We start from the raw sequence: 17,439 nt of genomic DNA, 5'->3' as shown, positions 1-17,439 counted from the left end.
TCAAAATCATTTTCATGTGATAAGATCACAATGATTTTGCATTAAAAGAAGCAAAAAATGTTTTATCAGCACTAAGAATTGGATGGAACTATCTACGGCTTATATTATATTTTGGCCTTTCTGAAGCTTTTGAGAATCTGTTGATACTCAGTTCTGTCAGTATTTTACAACCTTGGATTGGTGAAAAAGAGCTGCAAGTAATCATATTTTGCTACATTCTGTGAATTATACACCCATAGCAAATTTGTTGGCTGCAGTGTGGGTTGTTACCGGTTTAGTCGTATTTCATCAAGCTATGGTTAAGAGATGAATATGGGATAAATGGTGCAAAAGTAACAATAAAAATTCGTATCACTGTTTTCTAACCATTCCATTAGTCTAGTACGCAGCACATATGGTATTGCATACAGATACTAAAACGGTACGCGTCCAGTTTTGTTCGTTACACTACACCGCCATTGCCATTTTCCTCGTCGTGTCAAATTGGGGTTTTGATTCTGGCCTGGCGTTTCATCCACAACAATATCACACGGTCCCATACTGGGGGTTCTCGTCTATAAGGACAACGTTGCTAGGGTGCTGAATAATCGTAGGCATTGTTAAATCCACATCCTTGCGCTGTGTGATGGCAGAGACAGACAAACTGAATATTGACAGCATTATCGCTCGTCTGTTGGAAGGTGAGCGTTGTGGTAGGTTCTGACCGGTAGGCGTGGCTGCGTTTAAAAGTGTATCCTCAGCCCTTCTCTTGGGGCTTGCTACTGGGAAGCAATAGGTGGCAGAGTGGGTGGGAAATGGTCAATCCTCCATGAAGTCTTGGGGCACTTCCTTGCTGGCAGCTTGTGTATGGTGGATAATTGCTACTGATGGGTCCTGTTATGCCAAAACTGTAGGTTGGTTGAAAATTTTAGTGTATGTGCATATCAATGATATAGTTACAATTGAGCATCATTATTAATGTCATAACTGGCAGGAACAAGGATTGGTGGAAAGACAGGATTCAGGGCAGGTTGTCCTTCAATTGTCCCTGCTATACACCCTTCACTGTTTCATCTTGTTCCTCTAATTTCTTCCATGAATTTTGATGAAAGATGTTTATAATGCCAACCATTATAATTTGCATAATGCTGGACATGCCTAGGTTAGCAGCAAAATCACCACCATTTTGGAGTATGTGTGTTGTAAATCCAAACTCTTATTATTGAATGCATGGTCAGCTTTACTTTCAGGTTTGTGATCTTGTATACACAATGCAAGATGAGTGGCATGTACCTTGTGCCAAAATCAAGGTCAGTGTGAATCCTAAGGTAGGGGTGGATGGCCATTCTTGGTTATTCCTTTGAAGTTAATGCCCATAAAAACAAAGTTAAGTTTCTATATAAGTTTAGGTATTGCCCCTTCCAGTTGCCATCTCAGTTTTGTTGCCCCTGACATAGGCACCTAGTCCTGTTGCCATTTATGTCTCAAGAAGTGAAGCCCAGAGAGCCTCAGGCCCCAAACAAGGCATTGCACCATGGCTACTTCCCACACCATGGTGTGGCCTCCATTTGCCTGGATCCAGTGAATGACAGACACTCCATGCCCTACTTGTCTGTCCACCTTCACCAACAGTGAAGGTGGACAGACAAGTAGGGCATGGAGTGTCTGTCTCATATAAGGTATCATACCTTAATAAGTAATATATGATAGAATTCCACCAGCCATACATGGATGGCTCAAAAGTATGTGTGATATGGTATGAAGGTTGATGAACAGAATGGGATCCTGTGTTTTACATTCTATTTTTATGGTAGATTTGCTGGCAGACTTATTGACCATTCCTGAGGTTTTATAGCTTATGGTGTGTGCACTTTTCACATGTATATGGTTTATGCTTTTTTGACTCTAGTCCATATTTCTCATCTTCTTGGGTTCCCTGAGCTTTGATAACACTGCTGCAAACCAGTCAGGAATATAAAGATAATTTACAAAATACTGTATATTTTGCTTGCTTAGCTGCAGGATAAGGAACATGTTTTCAACTAGGTACCTGATCATGCCCAAATTATCATGAAACAATGAGGTTGATGCCTTAGCTAAACAAAGCTTTCCTGTCTACATTCATCAAGTGTATATATATATATATATATATATATATTATATATGTATATATATGTATATGATGAATAAAATTCTATAATGATCATGATGTGGCCAAAATTTTGTGGACTATAATATATATATATATATATATATATATATATATATATATATATATATATATATATATATGTAGATATAGATGTATGTAGATATAGATATATATGGTAGATATTGCATTTGATGGAATAGATAAGAATATATTCAGGAGAATAGAATCAACAAGGTCTGTAGTGATTGTTATTAAAGAAGATTGGTTAAAATAAGTTAGACAATGAGCATTTGCTGCTCCATTGCAGTTTTCTGGTCTGGCTGGGCAGGTGCTACTGTTGGATTATGCGTAAGCTGCGCCCTGTGTAGCGTTGAGCTAAACCGGGCACAATATGCTGCAGGCATATAAGGAAGCCTTGTTGCAATGTAAGACCATGCATCATCATGGTCTCTTCACATGTCAAATGAAAATCTGCTTTTTGGTCTAGAGGGAAGATATGAGAACAAATGAAAAATTCCCACCTGGTTTTGGCCCAATGCTAGAAACTTACATGCATGCCTCATATGCTTTGAAAATGAAGGCTGAAATGTGAGTGCAGATCAAGGGGCTTAACATCAATGGTGAGCAGGTTAAAGCCTAAACAAAATTTGATGAATAGAAAAAATGAAACTGCAGCCCCCAAATGGTACCCCCAAACCAGACCCAAACCCCACAACCCCTGAAGAGCACCACTATCAACCTAGTGTAAGCACTTGCCATACCTGGGGTCATGTCACATGCCATTAAAAAATGTTCCACTTTTTTCCAACCTGCAAGTGTCAACATTGACATCATACACACAATCCAGCTGTGAGCTATCAGTCTCAGCAAAGCAGTGGGTTGATCAATCAATCTATCCTGAAAGCTGTGTTGCCATATTCAATGGGTTAGGGGTATCCTAGACAGCAAAAGCTGTGTGGCCTTTTTAGTTGCATGCATAGTTTGTCAGCTTGTGGGCTATTGCATGGCAGATTTGCTTAACTTCCAAATACTGAAGTAGCTCACTCCACTGATCAGTGATTGCTGTCACTATTGCATCCATGAAGCTGAACTTTGTCATGACTCCTTTTCAGTTCGAGGAGCTCGGCCTGGCAAAAATGTACAACTGACAGAAAATGAAATCAGAGGTCTGTGTTTGAAGTCCAGGGAAATCTTCCTATCGCAGCCAGTGTTGCTGGAGCTGGAAGCACCTCTAAAAATATGTGGTAAGTGCTTTGGAGGGAAGAATGTCAGCAAGCTGATGGATGCTGTTCTCAAATTTGGTGGATGTGACATGTTAAATTTAGATTGTGTGTGGTACCTTATAAATACTTAGGTTATACATAAGTGCTAACCACTTGACTTGGTCATTGTTTCCTCAAAAATGTTCGTCCTTTGTACCTTGCTTCGGATGCTGCCATCTTGTTACTAGTCATAAACATTGGCACATATCACATGTTTACACCATACATACTACATCCCATACATGCCTGTACAAAGAGCCATCAAGCCATCTACTTAACTGTTAGTATTTTTCACAGAAGTTTACAACATTGATGTATGATGCCTGTGTTACCCCTCTTCTCACCTGCACATGCCATTGTCCAGGCAAATTATTGGGCTTTTTGGGTTACACACAGGGATTAGTGTGTACAATTCAGTATAACCTGAATTGTCCTGCAAATCACAGGGTGGGTGGGCAGGTGTGGTCTTCGTCACAATGATGGCATTGGCATGAATCACATGGATTTAGTGTGGCTGGCAGAATGTTTGTACACAATTGTGTACCAAGCCATGGGGTGTATTTGCGGTGCACAACTAATGTTCTTCCCCACATGATGTCATTCAGGGTCATTGCTGGACGTGTTTGTGACTCGTTTTCTGTTAACATCTTTGTAGCGGTTGTGACAACAACTGTGCAGTGACTGACAGTAACTGCAGAGACACAATGTTTTTGTTGGCTGGTGCTATGAGTGCTCCTAACACAGATTCACCTCTTTATGATTGAATTTGTTGCGCTACTTCTGTCTCATTCCGATGGGTTGTGGGAAAGAGATTCTACATGTCCGGCAAAGATTCTGCGTGACGTGATGTAGAATCTTTGTCGTCCGGGCTGCGGCGAATATACATGTAGGTTTGAACCTGACTGATTTCCAGGTACTTTGTCATTCCACACCGGGATCAGCATGAGAAACTGTGACGCTTGGTGGCCGAAAGTTGAATTATTTTGTTGTTCCACACTGCGATCAGCATGAGAGATAGTGACACTTGGTGCCCGAAAGTTGAATGGGATGTTCAAAGATATGTAATGCACATAATGTGGTCATTGCATAATGTTATGCTCACTAACTTTTGTATGCTTGTGCTGCTCCCCAACAGTTGCATGCACCTCTTTTCTATCATGTTGCCATTGCATTGCTGTTTGATTCCTAAATTGAACACTTGTGGTGATGACCTGTAGGTGCACATGTTGCAATGGGTTATGAGTTAACTATCAATGCCATTTTTACCAGCACCCTTTCCCCATTTCAGGTGATATCCATGGCCAGTACTACGACCTGCTACGTCTGTTTGAGTATGGTGGATTCCCTCCAGAGTCCAACTACCTGTTCCTTGGTGACTACGTGGACCGGGGCAAGCAGTCATTGGAGACGATATGTCTCCTCCTCGCGTACAAGATCAAATACCCCGAAAACTTCTTCCTACTACGGGGCAATCATGAATGTGCTAGCATCAACAGAATATATGGCTTCTATGAGGAATGTAAGTACAAGTGAAGGCAACAGCCAGCTCCTAAAACTGAAATGCCGAAGTGCGCCGACGAACGCAGGCTTACAGTAGAAGCCAAACCCGTTTTTGCACGTGCTTTATGGTAGCTTTTGATAACTACCATTATCAAGTATCATAAGTAAATCCGCCGTCACTCTCCCGCGGTATTTCCGCCTATATCACCTGGTGGATGATGACCAGTGCATTTTTCCCATGACAAGGAGATTGACTTCCTAGGATGGGGATCACTTGGATAATCTTTTCTCGTTTTGCTCGCCTTGGCGAAGTGTGTAGCATGGTCGCGGATTTCTTAACGTACCTGAATTTGTACGTCTACGTCGGCGAAATACTGCCCATGAACATGCTTTACGCCCGAAGGTGTGGGGTACTCCACACATTTTGTTAATTAAGTTGTCTGCATCATTTGTCGTACCGTGTGTGCACTGGCACGTGTCCATCGTAGCTGTATGATCATGTGCGTGCATGTCTTCATTTCCGTAAACCCCCAAGCTTCAACCATTATCATGCCTTGATAATGGGTTTGCATAATTGTTTTTCTTGTTTTGCATAGTTTCATGACAATGACTGTATTAACTCCAGGAGAAACGCCTCGTGGCGTTTTGTCACATGAACCGCCGCACGGTCACGTTTGTGCATGATTCCGTCGTTTTATCTGTACCGCTTTTGTGCTCCTCAGGCAAGCGACGGTATAACATCAAGCTATGGAAGACGTTTACCGACTGCTTCAACTGCTTGCCGGTGGCGGCGATCGTGGACGAGAAGATTTTCTGCTGCCACGGCGGCCTGTCGCCGGACTTGCAGAGCATGGAGCAGATCCGGCGCATCCCGCGGCCCACAGACGTGCCCGACCAGGGCCTGCTCTGCGATCTGCTCTGGTCCGATCCCGACAAGGTGCCGTGGCCCGCCCCGGACCGACGTCGGCGGGAACTAGACACTGGGGTCTGCTCTAGTCCTATTTGGGTGGGGTGCCAGACGCTGGGGCCCTCTCTGGTCCTACTTGGATGTGGTACAAGGCATCGGGGTCTGCTCAGGTCCTGCTTGGGTGGGGCACTAGACACCGAGGCCTGCCCTGGTCCTGCTTCGGCGGGGTATTAGACACCGGCGCCTGCTCTAGTCCTATTTGGTCGGAGTGCTAGATACTGGGGCTTGCTCTGGTCCTACTTGGGCTGGGTACGAGACACTGAGGCTTGCACTGGTCTTTCTTCGGTGGGGCACTAGACGCCGAGGCCTGCTCCGGCCCTACGTCGGTGGGGTACGAGACACTGGGCCCTGCCCTGGTCCTACCCAGACAGGATACTGGCGCACGGGTAACTGGTAGGCAGTCGGGTGCACTGATTTCAGTCTGTTCGGCTTAGACTCCAATTAATCCTGCGGTAGCTGCACCCAGCGGTATGATCATTCTATGGGTTGCTTGGCGTATGAACCTTTCCATGACCGAATTTTGACAGTTATCTGATGTCTGAGTGTACGGTTGTAGGGATTCGCCGCTTGTGTTCGTGTCTGCAATCTCACATCTCTGTCACTGTTGTATTTACTTCGGAAGAAAACTCCCGTTTCGTGATTTGATCAGCGGCATTTGAATGTTACCGTGCCTCGGGCGGTCTGATCCCGAGGACATCGTGACATGCCCTCGGGCGGTCTGATCCCGAGGACATCGTGACATGCCCTCGGGCGGTCTGATCCCGGGGACACCGTGACATGCCCTCGGGCGGTCTGATCCCGGGGACACCGTGGCATGCCCTCGGGCGGTCTGATCCCGAGGACATCGTGACATGCCCTCGGGCGGTCTGATCCCGGGGACATCGTGACATGCCCTCGGGCGGTCTGATTCCCAGGACACGATGGGATGGGGCGAGAACGATCGCGGTGTATCATTCACCTTCGGAGCCGAGGTGGTGGCCAAGTTTCTGCACAAGCACGACTTCGACTTGATATGCAGGGCGCATCAGGTATGAGTCTGTTTATCGCCGAATGAAAAGAGCCTTGCGGTATATGATGAGTGTCTGTTGTGGCAGTGGTGGGTGGGTGTGGGGGAGGGGGCCGAGTGTCTTTGTATCGCGCCTTGTGTGACCTCGCTGGGCGTTGAAATGTAGCCGGGCGGCTGTGCTGAGTGCGCAGCGTCGGATTCTATCCCAGCGTCGGATCCCATGGCCGGCGTCCAGTTAGTCACCTGTCTCACCGCTCGACACGCCTCGATCATTTGATACTGGGGCGTTAACGTGGGTCCTTTGTGAACACGTGCTCATGTCGGTCCCATCGGCATGTGGTTGATGCCGTATCAGGATGCTGGTCCGTCTCGGCCGTCACTGTTGTGCGTTGTCGACCTTGACTTGTGGGGAGAATGGGGGGGGGGGGGGGGAAGGGTGTGGTCTGCCGCCGCTAGCAGTGGGCGCTGGCTGCGACAGTAGTGACGTACGTCAGCTGTTGTATGTTAACATGTAGTCTCTATAGAGACTGCCGCCGGACATGGCGCATGACGCTTGACAGCGGCTGCGAGTCGTACACTTGACGTCAGCCGTTCCTCGTGACGCAAAGCCGAAAGTGGGCAGGTCGGGTTGGGCGCGGTGTCTCAGAGGGTCGCTCTGAGGGTCTCAGAGGGTCGCTCTGCCCGCCCGAGGACCGGCGCCGACAAGACTGGTCGTCCTGCTTCAGTGAGAAGTGGACGCGTGCACTCGACTGTGGCCCCCGCCCTGTGCGCAGGTGGTGGAGGACGGCTACGAGTTCTTCGCCAAGCGGCAGCTGGTGACGCTGTTCTCGGCGCCTAACTACTGCGGCGAGTTCGACAACGCCGGCGCTCTGATGTCTGTGGACGAGACGCTCATGTGCTCCTTCCAGATCCTCAAGGTGGGTGGAGACGCGCGCGACGCCGCCCACCGCCGCCCAGCGCCTGGTTTGGCCGCACCGGCGATGACACCGACGCTAAGCGTGCTCACACGTCCTGTGTGTATGTGTGTGTGTGCGGGTGTGCGCGCGTGTGGTTCTTTGCGCGCCGCTCGTGTCCACGAAAGCACAGCCAAAACTCGCACAGAGTGTCTGTGTGGTCACGAAGTGTGCATTTAGTCCCGAGTTCAAGTGCGCTGCTTGGATTCTGCTGAATGAAAGAGCACTGACATTATGTGTCGCAAGTAACAGTAGGGGCTGGAACACGCACGTTTTGAGCCTCTCGCTGCTTGTTAGCTGGCTGTCAACCATCTGGCTTGAACGCTCACTCCTGCCTTCCTCTAGTAGATTTGTCCTGTCTACTTCGAGGATGTTTGCATGTGGCGAGTGGAGCATGCGACTGCGGACTATTGACATCGAGCTCACCCGCCGCGCTCTTAGGCTGCCGCTATACATCTACAAGCTCTAGGAGGCGTCGGGCAATCTAAGGAGCTAAGGGCCGTTGGCGGCTGCACATGTGCTTAGCTGGGTTTTGTTATGCTTGCGCATGCGGGTAATTAGGGATGGGGGGAGGATATTTGCGGGATGACGGAGAGGCGGAAGGTGAACTGAGCGCTCGCTGTTGAGCTGCGCAAGTTGTGGTATGCCTTCGAGTTGTGATTCGGCAACTGATGTGGCTGGCTGGCGGCCTCAGTTGCGACAGTTGGCGGCCGGGGCCGGGCGGCGCTGGCGGTCAGCCCCCGCGGGCGGGTGCGAGTGCGGGCCGGCCGGCCGGCCCGGGCAGGCTGGCTGCGGGCCGCAGGGAGCGCTGGCCAGAAGCGACATTCTGAGCAAGAGCGGGCGGCAGAGGGCCGCCGACCGCTGCCGTCAAGTTGTCGGCCGGTCCGTTAGAGCTCGTATTCTCTCTGCGTCTCGTGGTCCTGTCTTAAATAAGCCGGGATCTCAGCACTGAAACAGATCACTGAGGGGAAAGGCGGTCCAAGCTGATCCAGCATCGGGCAAAAAGATACCAAGTGTGGTTATCGGTGTGTGTGCATGTGCTTGCATCAGTTTTGTGTCATTTCATATTTCCTTCGCTGCTGTCGCCATTAACACAGGTTTTAATTTGGAAGCGTCGAACCGCTCCACCTTCCTCACCGGCCGAGGAATGGGGGCGGGAGGTTCTAGTGATTAACATATTGAGCTTCCTGCTTGCGGTGCGGGTTCGAATCTGGGTTTCGATATGGACCCAAAAAGTAGACATCTCCGTAGTCGCCGGCATTTTTAAAAGGGCTCGCGACGATGGATGCTATGCTCGTTCTGCACGTAAGTGATCAACTGCGCGTCTGTTTGTGTCACGCGTTTAGCCCACCTTGGGCATACTGGAGATACAGTTGGATCGGGGTGGGGGGGGGGGGGGGGGGGGGAGAAGGGGGGAGGACGAGGGGGCATGAAAGGTAACTGAATTCACTGTTCGCAATTTTGTTGCTCGCGCTTAATGGTGTTCCTGGATGTTTTGGTGGGCTTGTTACCTTACTTTCGAAATCATTTATTCATTCAAACAATTTCATTCATGATCGATGTAAAAGGTATTCATTTTAGGCCTAGTTTCTTGCCTCCAATGGAATTGGTATAATCAAGTAGTGGTTTGCTATGATGACGATAACTTTTTTGGCTGCGCTGGATCGCCTGGTATCTAGGAGGACTACGATCGACTCACTTTCCAAATGACATTACAAGGCGGCTGCTTATACATGTGACCAGCTTACGGCCAGCTCCACACAGAAGTGGCTCCTCTCCGTGATGTCGCTACCCTGACCCTTTGCTACCTTCCAGTCGTTTTTCTGTTCTTGCTTTGAACTACTACTTTTCCAATGCATTTCGCGGAGGACGATGACGTGCCAGACTCGAGACTGCAGCTCCAGTCTTCCCGCGACAGGGATGTGTAGAGTGTGATGGACTAGATCTCCGTGCTCTGGATGCTTTGGCATGCTCTGTTGTTCTTAGGCCGACCAGCCAGGTAGCTATCCATTCTGTTCGTGTGTCTAATGTGCCAACATGCACCGGTGGCTGAGCTTGTAACCACTCCGCCACTGGTGTATAGCCAATCTGATTTTCCGCTGCTGAATGACATTTTTGAGTGGTCACGATCTCTTCTGTTCTCCCATTTCTCAACTACCGTCGTGACATCTGAAACAGTGCAACGGATAAAATGTGGATACGGCGCACAACTGGGCGAAGAAAAACGCGAACCGAAGTTTGTGTAGTCCTCTCAGTGTCATGGAAGATATCTATCAGTATCTTAATTCTGATATTTTAAGCTTGTCCAACTTGCGTAAAGACGTTAAAACAACTTGTCTTATCCTTGATACAGGAAAGACCGTAACCTCGTGGTTTTTGGCATGAGTTCAAAGTTCTTGTGTTGAGTCCACGACCCTCAAGATACCAAGAAGTACTAGTTTTACGACGTTGTGGTGCTAAATGATTATTACGTTGCCGGTCAATACGATTGTTGTTCGGCATTGCGACGTCGTGATACGACGTTGTGGTGCTAAATGATTATTACGTTGCCGGTCAATACGATTGTTGTTCAGCATTACGACGTCGTGCAATTAGTACCTCGTACTATGTAGAAGGTCGTTAATTCAGCATAAGAACTTTGAACTAGTCTTGTCGGTTTATTTCTTTCCGTGCCACCAGTGCCTGTTTTTTCTCACGAAACTGGATGCAATAAAACATACATTAAGAAAACAAAAAAATATTGAAAGATAAACTACAACACAATACGTTGCATAGAGATACATGCATACAGTATAAAACATACATTGCATACATGAAATGCATACATACCTCGCATACAATCCATCGAAAAAATACATTAACTTTATAAAAAAGCTTTCGTAGATCAGATAATTCATTTACCGTACACTCACATTACAAACGTTATGCTCCTGCATGGCAAATGTTGACTCTGCCGCAAACCGGAATGTGTGGCATTCGGCCATAGTGCCGTATGCGCGACAATATGACTCGTTGGGTACGAGACCATCTGAGGCAGGCCCCGTCATGTCCACATCTCAAATATTACACAGATGGCAACGGCCGCCACGTGGAAGTCTGAGAAGCGATCCAGTTGCACGAGCAGCAACGAGGCTAAGTTAGCAATCCTAGCTACATAAATATATTCCCGGAAAAAAGTCCGCAGCAGTTAACATCGCGGTGTTTCGGTTAGGAAGTGTAACGGCGGCAACCTGACCGCTACGCGGTGTGACGAACTTTTTTTGTTGCTTTGCGCTTCGTTTTTGTTGTTTCGCGCCCGGTACGTAACGTGCAGCGAATGTTTTCCAAGCCCACCGGTTAATAAGGGCACAGCTGCATTCGTTGTTTGCAAAAACAGAGGATAGTTGTTTCAGCACAGGCATAATTATATTACGCTGCGTATTCGCTTCATGAAGTTGAATGCGTAGTCATTTCAACCTACTTTCACGTGGAAGTGGTGGAGGCCCAACTGCTGGCTTCGCCATGGCCTGCAGGTGATACTATGGCCGCTGTAGTCGCCGGCGCTCCATGAAAAGATTCGCGACCACGTGCACCACTTCCTTTTACAGCATGAAATGCTGCTAGGAAGTGATGTATCTGTCATGAAATGACGTATTGCGTGTAACTTTAAATCCATTACAAAAAAAATATATTTGCACCACTTAAAGGATTGGACATAGCAGGAAATCGTGTGTTGGTATACAGGAAGCTTGGACGCGCTGTCTTTCATGCTGAAAGAAAAGTTGTCTGCTTGGCAACAGTTGCACATTCGTGGCCTTGACGGGGCCTCAATGGGAGACGAGCACCGCCATGGGGTGCTTCTATTCTGGCATGTTTTACTCCATGGTTATGCTATATAATGACTTTATTAATTGGTATGCTATATTATGGTCAGTTTGACCAACAGATCGAATTGGCTGATGAGGTGGCCAGTGACAAGGTGCAAAAGTGTCAATACTTGGACCGTTCAGGGTTTATAGTGACATTAAAATTATGGTGCCCTGCTGGGATAAAAAGTGACAGCCCAATCCCTTCCCATTATTTTTTGTCTGGAAGTGATCGAGCACGCCAGCCATTGGTCGAGAATATTACCGCGACTCTCTCGTGAACGATCAGGAGTCGCGTGTGGGACGTCTTGGTTCAGACCGCTCCTCGGCGTCACCAGGGCGACTGCCACGGGCCGTGGGGCATATTACGTGCGGCATTCGTAAAACTACGCGTACACGCAGCAAAGCTTGCACCAAGAAAATCAGATTGGCTGGTACAAATATGGCAAGGGAAATATATCTGCAGCCATTTAAACCCTCAGCTATCGTTTTTCCTAACGTGACACCCATGGCCACCGTTGATACTCCAGATCCTCTGTACAGTCGAAAAACATCCTATCCGGAACAAAAACTAAATGGGGTTTTACTTTCTGCAGCCGAATGGAGAAATTTACGAGTTCCCTCCGAGAAAAGACGCCCTGCTGCAGACTGGCCAGCCTGAAGCGCCCACCACGCGTGGCGAAGACCTTCAGAGTCCACCGGAGATCAAGGCGGACAGCTCGTCGAACTTGAGCGGCGCTGCTCGGACGGGGAAGCACCAGATCGACGTGCTGGAGGAAGTGGACAAGTTCAGTCGTGAACTGTCCGCCATCTTGGGCGAGAGCACGCTCCAGGGCGACGGCGAGGCCCCACGGGAGGGCGGCCGCGGCGGCCTCTGGAACGCCGATCCCCCGGCCAAGGCTCGGGTACTCTCGGGGGACTTTGAGGACGGCGAACCTGCTCGTGCCACCACCGACGGCCTGCGGCGAGGGCAGGACGAGGCGATGCTGGAGCTGCTAGAGCCGCACCCCCGTGATCGGGCGGCCGAGAGCCCCGAGAGCCGGCCGTATTTCCGTGGTCACTCCACCCGGTCTCCTGAGGAGGCTGCTCGAGAAGTCACACGACAAGATTCCGTGGAGCAAATGCTGGACATTTTTAAAGAGCGCAGTAAACAAGCCTTGCCGTACAAAGAAGTGAGACCAGGCGCTGCGGCCGTTACCGACAGCTGGGAAGACTCTGAAGATGAGGAGCGAAGAGTTGTCTCGAACATATCCGTGCGTGAACAGTTCCACGAGCTGCTGGACGCGCCGGGCAGTGAGGTGAAGACGGTTTCGGTGGTGGACAGTTCGTCGGCGGCCCGCAGCCGACAGGTGGTGATGGATCAGCGGTTTGGCTTAGTAGTCAGCAGGTCCGCCACCAATGATTGGGATGATGAAGAGGAGCGGCCGTCGCCTCCTCGCGTGGAGCACGAGCTGCAGTCTCTCACAGGGGCGTCTCCAGGCGGGGACGGGGTGGACATGGGGGCGTCGCCTACCCACATTGTTCACCCTCTTGACCTAGATGATTTGGTCGATCCCGCGGGCCCTGAACGAGATGTGTCTATCCGAAAAACGAGTGAAGAGAGACATGTGGAAATGGCGCATCACCAAAGCGCCAGCGCAACCGCGAGAGGTGACGAGAGTGGCGCGAGGAGCTCTAGAGCTTCCCAACAGCGCAGATTTGGAGAGGAACGAGGAGTGAAGCGCAGCAGGAGCCCGCATGGGTTTTCGGGCGAAATCAAATCGAGGAGATTGCTGTCACCTCATAGAAGTACGAGGGAGAGAGGGGATTGTCATAGCGCTTCGCGTGGAAGATCAAGGGACAGAGAGAACGTCCACTCAGCTCGTGTCAGATCCAGAGACAAGTTTAGCTCCAGTCACTCGCCTCACAGGAAACCAAGAGAAAGAGAGGGCCGACCCCACTCCTCTCAAAGAAGATCCAGAGACAGAGAGAGGTCCCTTGAAAGTCGATCGTTGCGGCCTCGTGACAAGTCGCCGAGGCCTCGAAGGCCGCGCGACGACGTGCATAAAGGGCTCGCAAATCGCCTGCTGGATCTTACAGGCGGCGCGGGCCCGCGCGCGCGACCCCGGTCGCTGGAGAACACCACCAGCCCGCATTCCCGTCACAGCCCGACGCACCGGCAACGCCACCGGGACGAGGTTGGACGGTGTGGCGGCAGGGACGGCCTCGGGAGGACGCGGCCCGACCGCGACGGATTGGAGAGGGTGCGGCCCGACCGCGACGGCCTGGAGAGGATGTGGTCCGACCGCGACGGCGTGGAGAGGGTGCGTCCCGACCGTGACGGCTTGGAGAGGGTGCGGTCCGACCGTGACGGCTTGGAGAGGGTGCGGTCCGACTGCGACAGCCCGGAGAGGACGCACCTGGACCGCCACCGGTACGACCAGCCGCTGCCGACACGCGACAGGTCCGCGCACCGAGATGACCGGCAGCGCCGCCAGCGGTGGGACGGCACGATCAGGACAGACAAATACCACTGGAGCAAGAGTGAGGCCGACGACCCGCTGCCCGATTTCAAGGTTGTTGACGAAGTTGCAGCTTCCGACGAAGAAAATGTGGTTCAGGTTTCGGAAGATGTGCCTAGTGATGACAGCATAGATGAAGCAGAATGCGACAATACATACCTGCCACACGAAGACATTGCAGACAACCTCATGGAACAAGACGCGTCACAGAAGCGAAAAATGTTGACTAGAAGGAAACAGATTAAGGTGATGCGACAGATGCATACTGATACCTTTACCGACATACCCATGCAAACACCACCAAAATCCAGAAGTACCAAATGCCGTGAAATGTTTTATGAGGGCGAAGAAGCTCCAAACGTCTCCAGAGTTGTCGTCATAGCTGACGAAACCATGCGAAACTTGCATCTGCACGACAAGTTCGACCATAGGATAAGATTCTACTGTTTACCCAAACGAAGTCTTCGGGAGTTGGTGGATGTGGCAAACGTCGAACTTTCCAGGAGCCGAAAGCCCGTGTTCCTTCTCATCTGCGGCGGCGGTGATGGCGTATACCAAAACAAGACGGGCGATATGAGCCGGTCTTTCGACGTCATCCGAAGGACGCTGCAGAGTCTGAGCGCGCGCGTCAAGAACCATTCCCGAAACAGTCGCGTTTCGATCGCCCGTGTGCCTCCCCGGGTGAGTCGCGGTGACGTGGTCAAATATGCCAAACAGGTCAACATGCTGATTGACGAGACCAACGCCAAGAATTGCGTGGACAGTGCCAACTTTACCTGGACTGTGTTCGTCAACCAGGTCTTCCGACAAGACTTCTTTCTGGCTGGGGGTCAGCTGCCGGTGCCTATGATCGAAAAGATGTGGTACGAGCTGGTGCTGGCGGTTGTGTTGCCGATACTGGACGAAAAGATCGACGAAGGCATGGGGGAGGGGCACACGCAGCGGGCGTCGGCTGGCGCTGAGGTCGGGCCAGCGGAAAGTGGCGAGACCGAGGCAGTCAGCGGTGTCATAGAGGAAGAGTCGGTGGGCAGCAGCAGCGGCAGAGCAGGCGACTGCATCGGACGGAAGATGGCTGGTGGAGCCAAGGCTAAGCCTGTCATCGACAGCGAAAGCAAGGTGGTCGGCGTTACCAACGAGGACAAGTCTGAGACCGGTGCCAAGGACAGAAGAAAAACGGCCAAAAGTAGCAGTGAGGAAGGACACATCGGTAGGAGCAAGTGATATTCCGATACGACAGCAAAGACAAATGCGGCGGTAGTGTCAAGGGCAGCCGAGAAAATGTGCCAAGTAGAGAAATTCAGTCATTCATAGCAGCGAGGAAGCATTGGTTACAGTTAGCAAGTAGCTGTGTTTTGCTCTGTGAAAGGGCAGTCATTGATGCAGACATTGGTCTTGAGCTATATGCGGTGTCACGTCTCATGCCTTCCCGTCATGGTGTCCTTGAAGATTGGATGCTTCCGAACAATTGAGGTAGGTCAGTGCGTAAGAACCCTACGTTGTAAAGGCCGCATACACACCACAAACCCAAACCGGTCTTAGAGCATGCCAACTTTCATTCCCTGTTGTCATGGGTTCTTTTTCAGGGTTATTTCTGTGTCCGTCGACAGCCTCTCATTCTGTGCTGTTGCGTGTCAACGGGTGTCCTTTTGTGTATGTGTGAGTCTGTGTGTGTGTGTGTGTGTGCGTGTGGCGTATGCGTGTGGCACGTGTTTCCATCTCCGGGGCTCGGTGAATGACACATGCGTTTTGGCGTTTTGCAGCCCATCGACCGGAAAAAGATCTACGGTGGCATGAACTCTGGACGCCCGGTGACGCCGCCTCGCGGGGGCTTTCAGGGAAACAATAAAAACAAGAAGAAATGAGGGGCGGCCGCCTGCTAGCTCTGTCGTGGACTGCGTGATCGCTCGGTATAGACTCGGTGACGGCCCGTGCGCCTTGTGTAACCAAGTGAAATGTAACTCGGAACGAATTTGTTAGCACCTATACTGGACAGTTTACATGATGCCATTTCTCATGTGCGTTGTACATAATGGCCTCCGTGCGGCGCCTCGCGTTGGTGCGGCGCCTGGGAGGGTTCGTCGGACACGTCGTCCACCGACGGCGGTTTGGTAGGACCTATTTTCTCTCGATTGTTACGGCGAAAAGACTGCGGGGGCAAGTGCGTTGCCGACTTCGATGAAACCGCATTTCATTGTGACGCCGTTTGCGGCAGTATTTTTTATACCCGATAGGTCATGTGTCAGCGGTTTCGGTTACCGGAGATACTGCTTGTAAACGCTCTGACCGTGCGGCGGTACAAATGGTAGCGTCCTTGGTCGTCCCACTTGAAGCATACGTGATTGAAGCCGATTGGACGAAGAATTCCTCCGGAGGAGACACTGTTTTAACATCAGCCCACCCGAGACAGTGCGAAGGAGAGTCCAATAAATGAACCATCGAATCAACGTTCCGTGTGTGCTGTTTGGAAGTAAACGTGTAGTCGCGGGCGAACCTGTGGCGTCTCGTGTCATGAAAGCCTGGCTTGTGTCCAGGTTGGTACCGGACGCAAGCGTGGCAAATGTTGCGACAATGTTACACTGCATGTGTGAGGATGTGCGGCAAAGGTCCGTTCACCTCAGTTGTGCTGCTCCTGCCCACGCTGTTCTCATGCAGGACCAGCTCTGACCGACGCTCACATGGGTTAACATGCGCCCGGGTGGCCGGTTGAATACCCATCGCTCGAGTCGAGCGGTCAATTTAAGCCCCCTGAGATCTTAGATTCTAAGAGCTAGAGACACGATATTCACAGGGTGTGTTGGCCTGTAGGCGAACTCACCTGTGTCAAAATTTGGCATTCCGATGTCATGACCTTGGGGTCAGGTAGGTCAAACCAGGCCAAGATCCAAATTGGTATCCAAAGTGCCCCCAGAACCCAGACGCCTGTTCTAAGCAAAAGGTCATGTGCTCATTTCAGGTCAGTGACCTTTTTAACCCTTCGCAGGTCGTGATGGCCAAAGTAATACAAGACTGCTTGGAGTTTTGCAGTTGAATAAGCGTCAAAGATTACTTCTGGGCAGTATGTTCCTAACAAAAAAATGTTGACGTGAGTCATTTAGGTCACCTATGAGAAGTTCATGGAGGATGTATAACGCGCCTCCTGTTTCCAATTAATTAGAAATGAGCGCCAGAAAGCACCACATACAGTGAGCTCCAGAGCCATGTAGCAGGTTGGTTTTTACGCTGGTCTGAACTTCGTACCTGACCCTAGGTCCATGGAATTCGTTCATTTAACTTT

General features: G+C 50.3%; 1 protein-coding gene across 1 annotated transcript; it reads left to right on the top strand.

The window, feature by feature from the left end:
* The first annotated feature begins 448 nt into the window (after positions 1 to 448).
* LOC119113173 (serine/threonine-protein phosphatase alpha-2 isoform) lies at positions 449 to 16,610 on the top strand. The gene is made up of 7 exons (XM_037237523.1): positions 449 to 680; positions 3,244 to 3,375; positions 4,682 to 4,912; positions 5,616 to 5,830; positions 6,775 to 6,888; positions 7,640 to 7,783; positions 15,926 to 16,610. The coding sequence occupies exons 1-7, from the start codon at positions 626 to 628 to the stop codon at positions 16,025 to 16,027; spliced, it is 993 nt and encodes a 330-aa protein (XP_037093418.1). The 5' UTR covers positions 449 to 625; the 3' UTR covers positions 16,028 to 16,610.
* Positions 16,611 to 17,439: the final 829 nt, after the last annotated feature.

This window comes from Pollicipes pollicipes, unplaced genomic scaffold, assembly GCF_011947565.3.
Source record: "Pollicipes pollicipes isolate AB1234 unplaced genomic scaffold, Ppol_2.1 Scaffold_7261;HRSCAF=8764_pilon_pilon_pilon, whole genome shotgun sequence".
NCBI classification, from domain to species: Eukaryota; Metazoa; Arthropoda; class Thecostraca; order Pollicipedomorpha; family Pollicipedidae; genus Pollicipes; species Pollicipes pollicipes.
The sequence above is the reverse complement of the archived record's forward strand: the minus strand, read 5'-3'. Positions and strand labels throughout refer to the sequence as shown.

Bases quoted from the DNA above. Each gene is read 5' to 3' on its own strand.
- LOC119113173 (XM_037237523.1), top strand. From the start codon at position 626: ATGGCAGAGACAGACAAACTGAATATTGACAGCATTATCGCTCGTCTG. The intron at 5,831-6,774 runs GTGCCGTGGCCC...TCTGATTCCCAG, and splicing joins TCTGGTCCGATCCCGACAAG to GACACGATGGGATGGGGCGA. The intron at 6,889-7,639 runs GTATGAGTCTGT...CCCTGTGCGCAG, and splicing joins TGATATGCAGGGCGCATCAG to GTGGTGGAGGACGGCTACGA.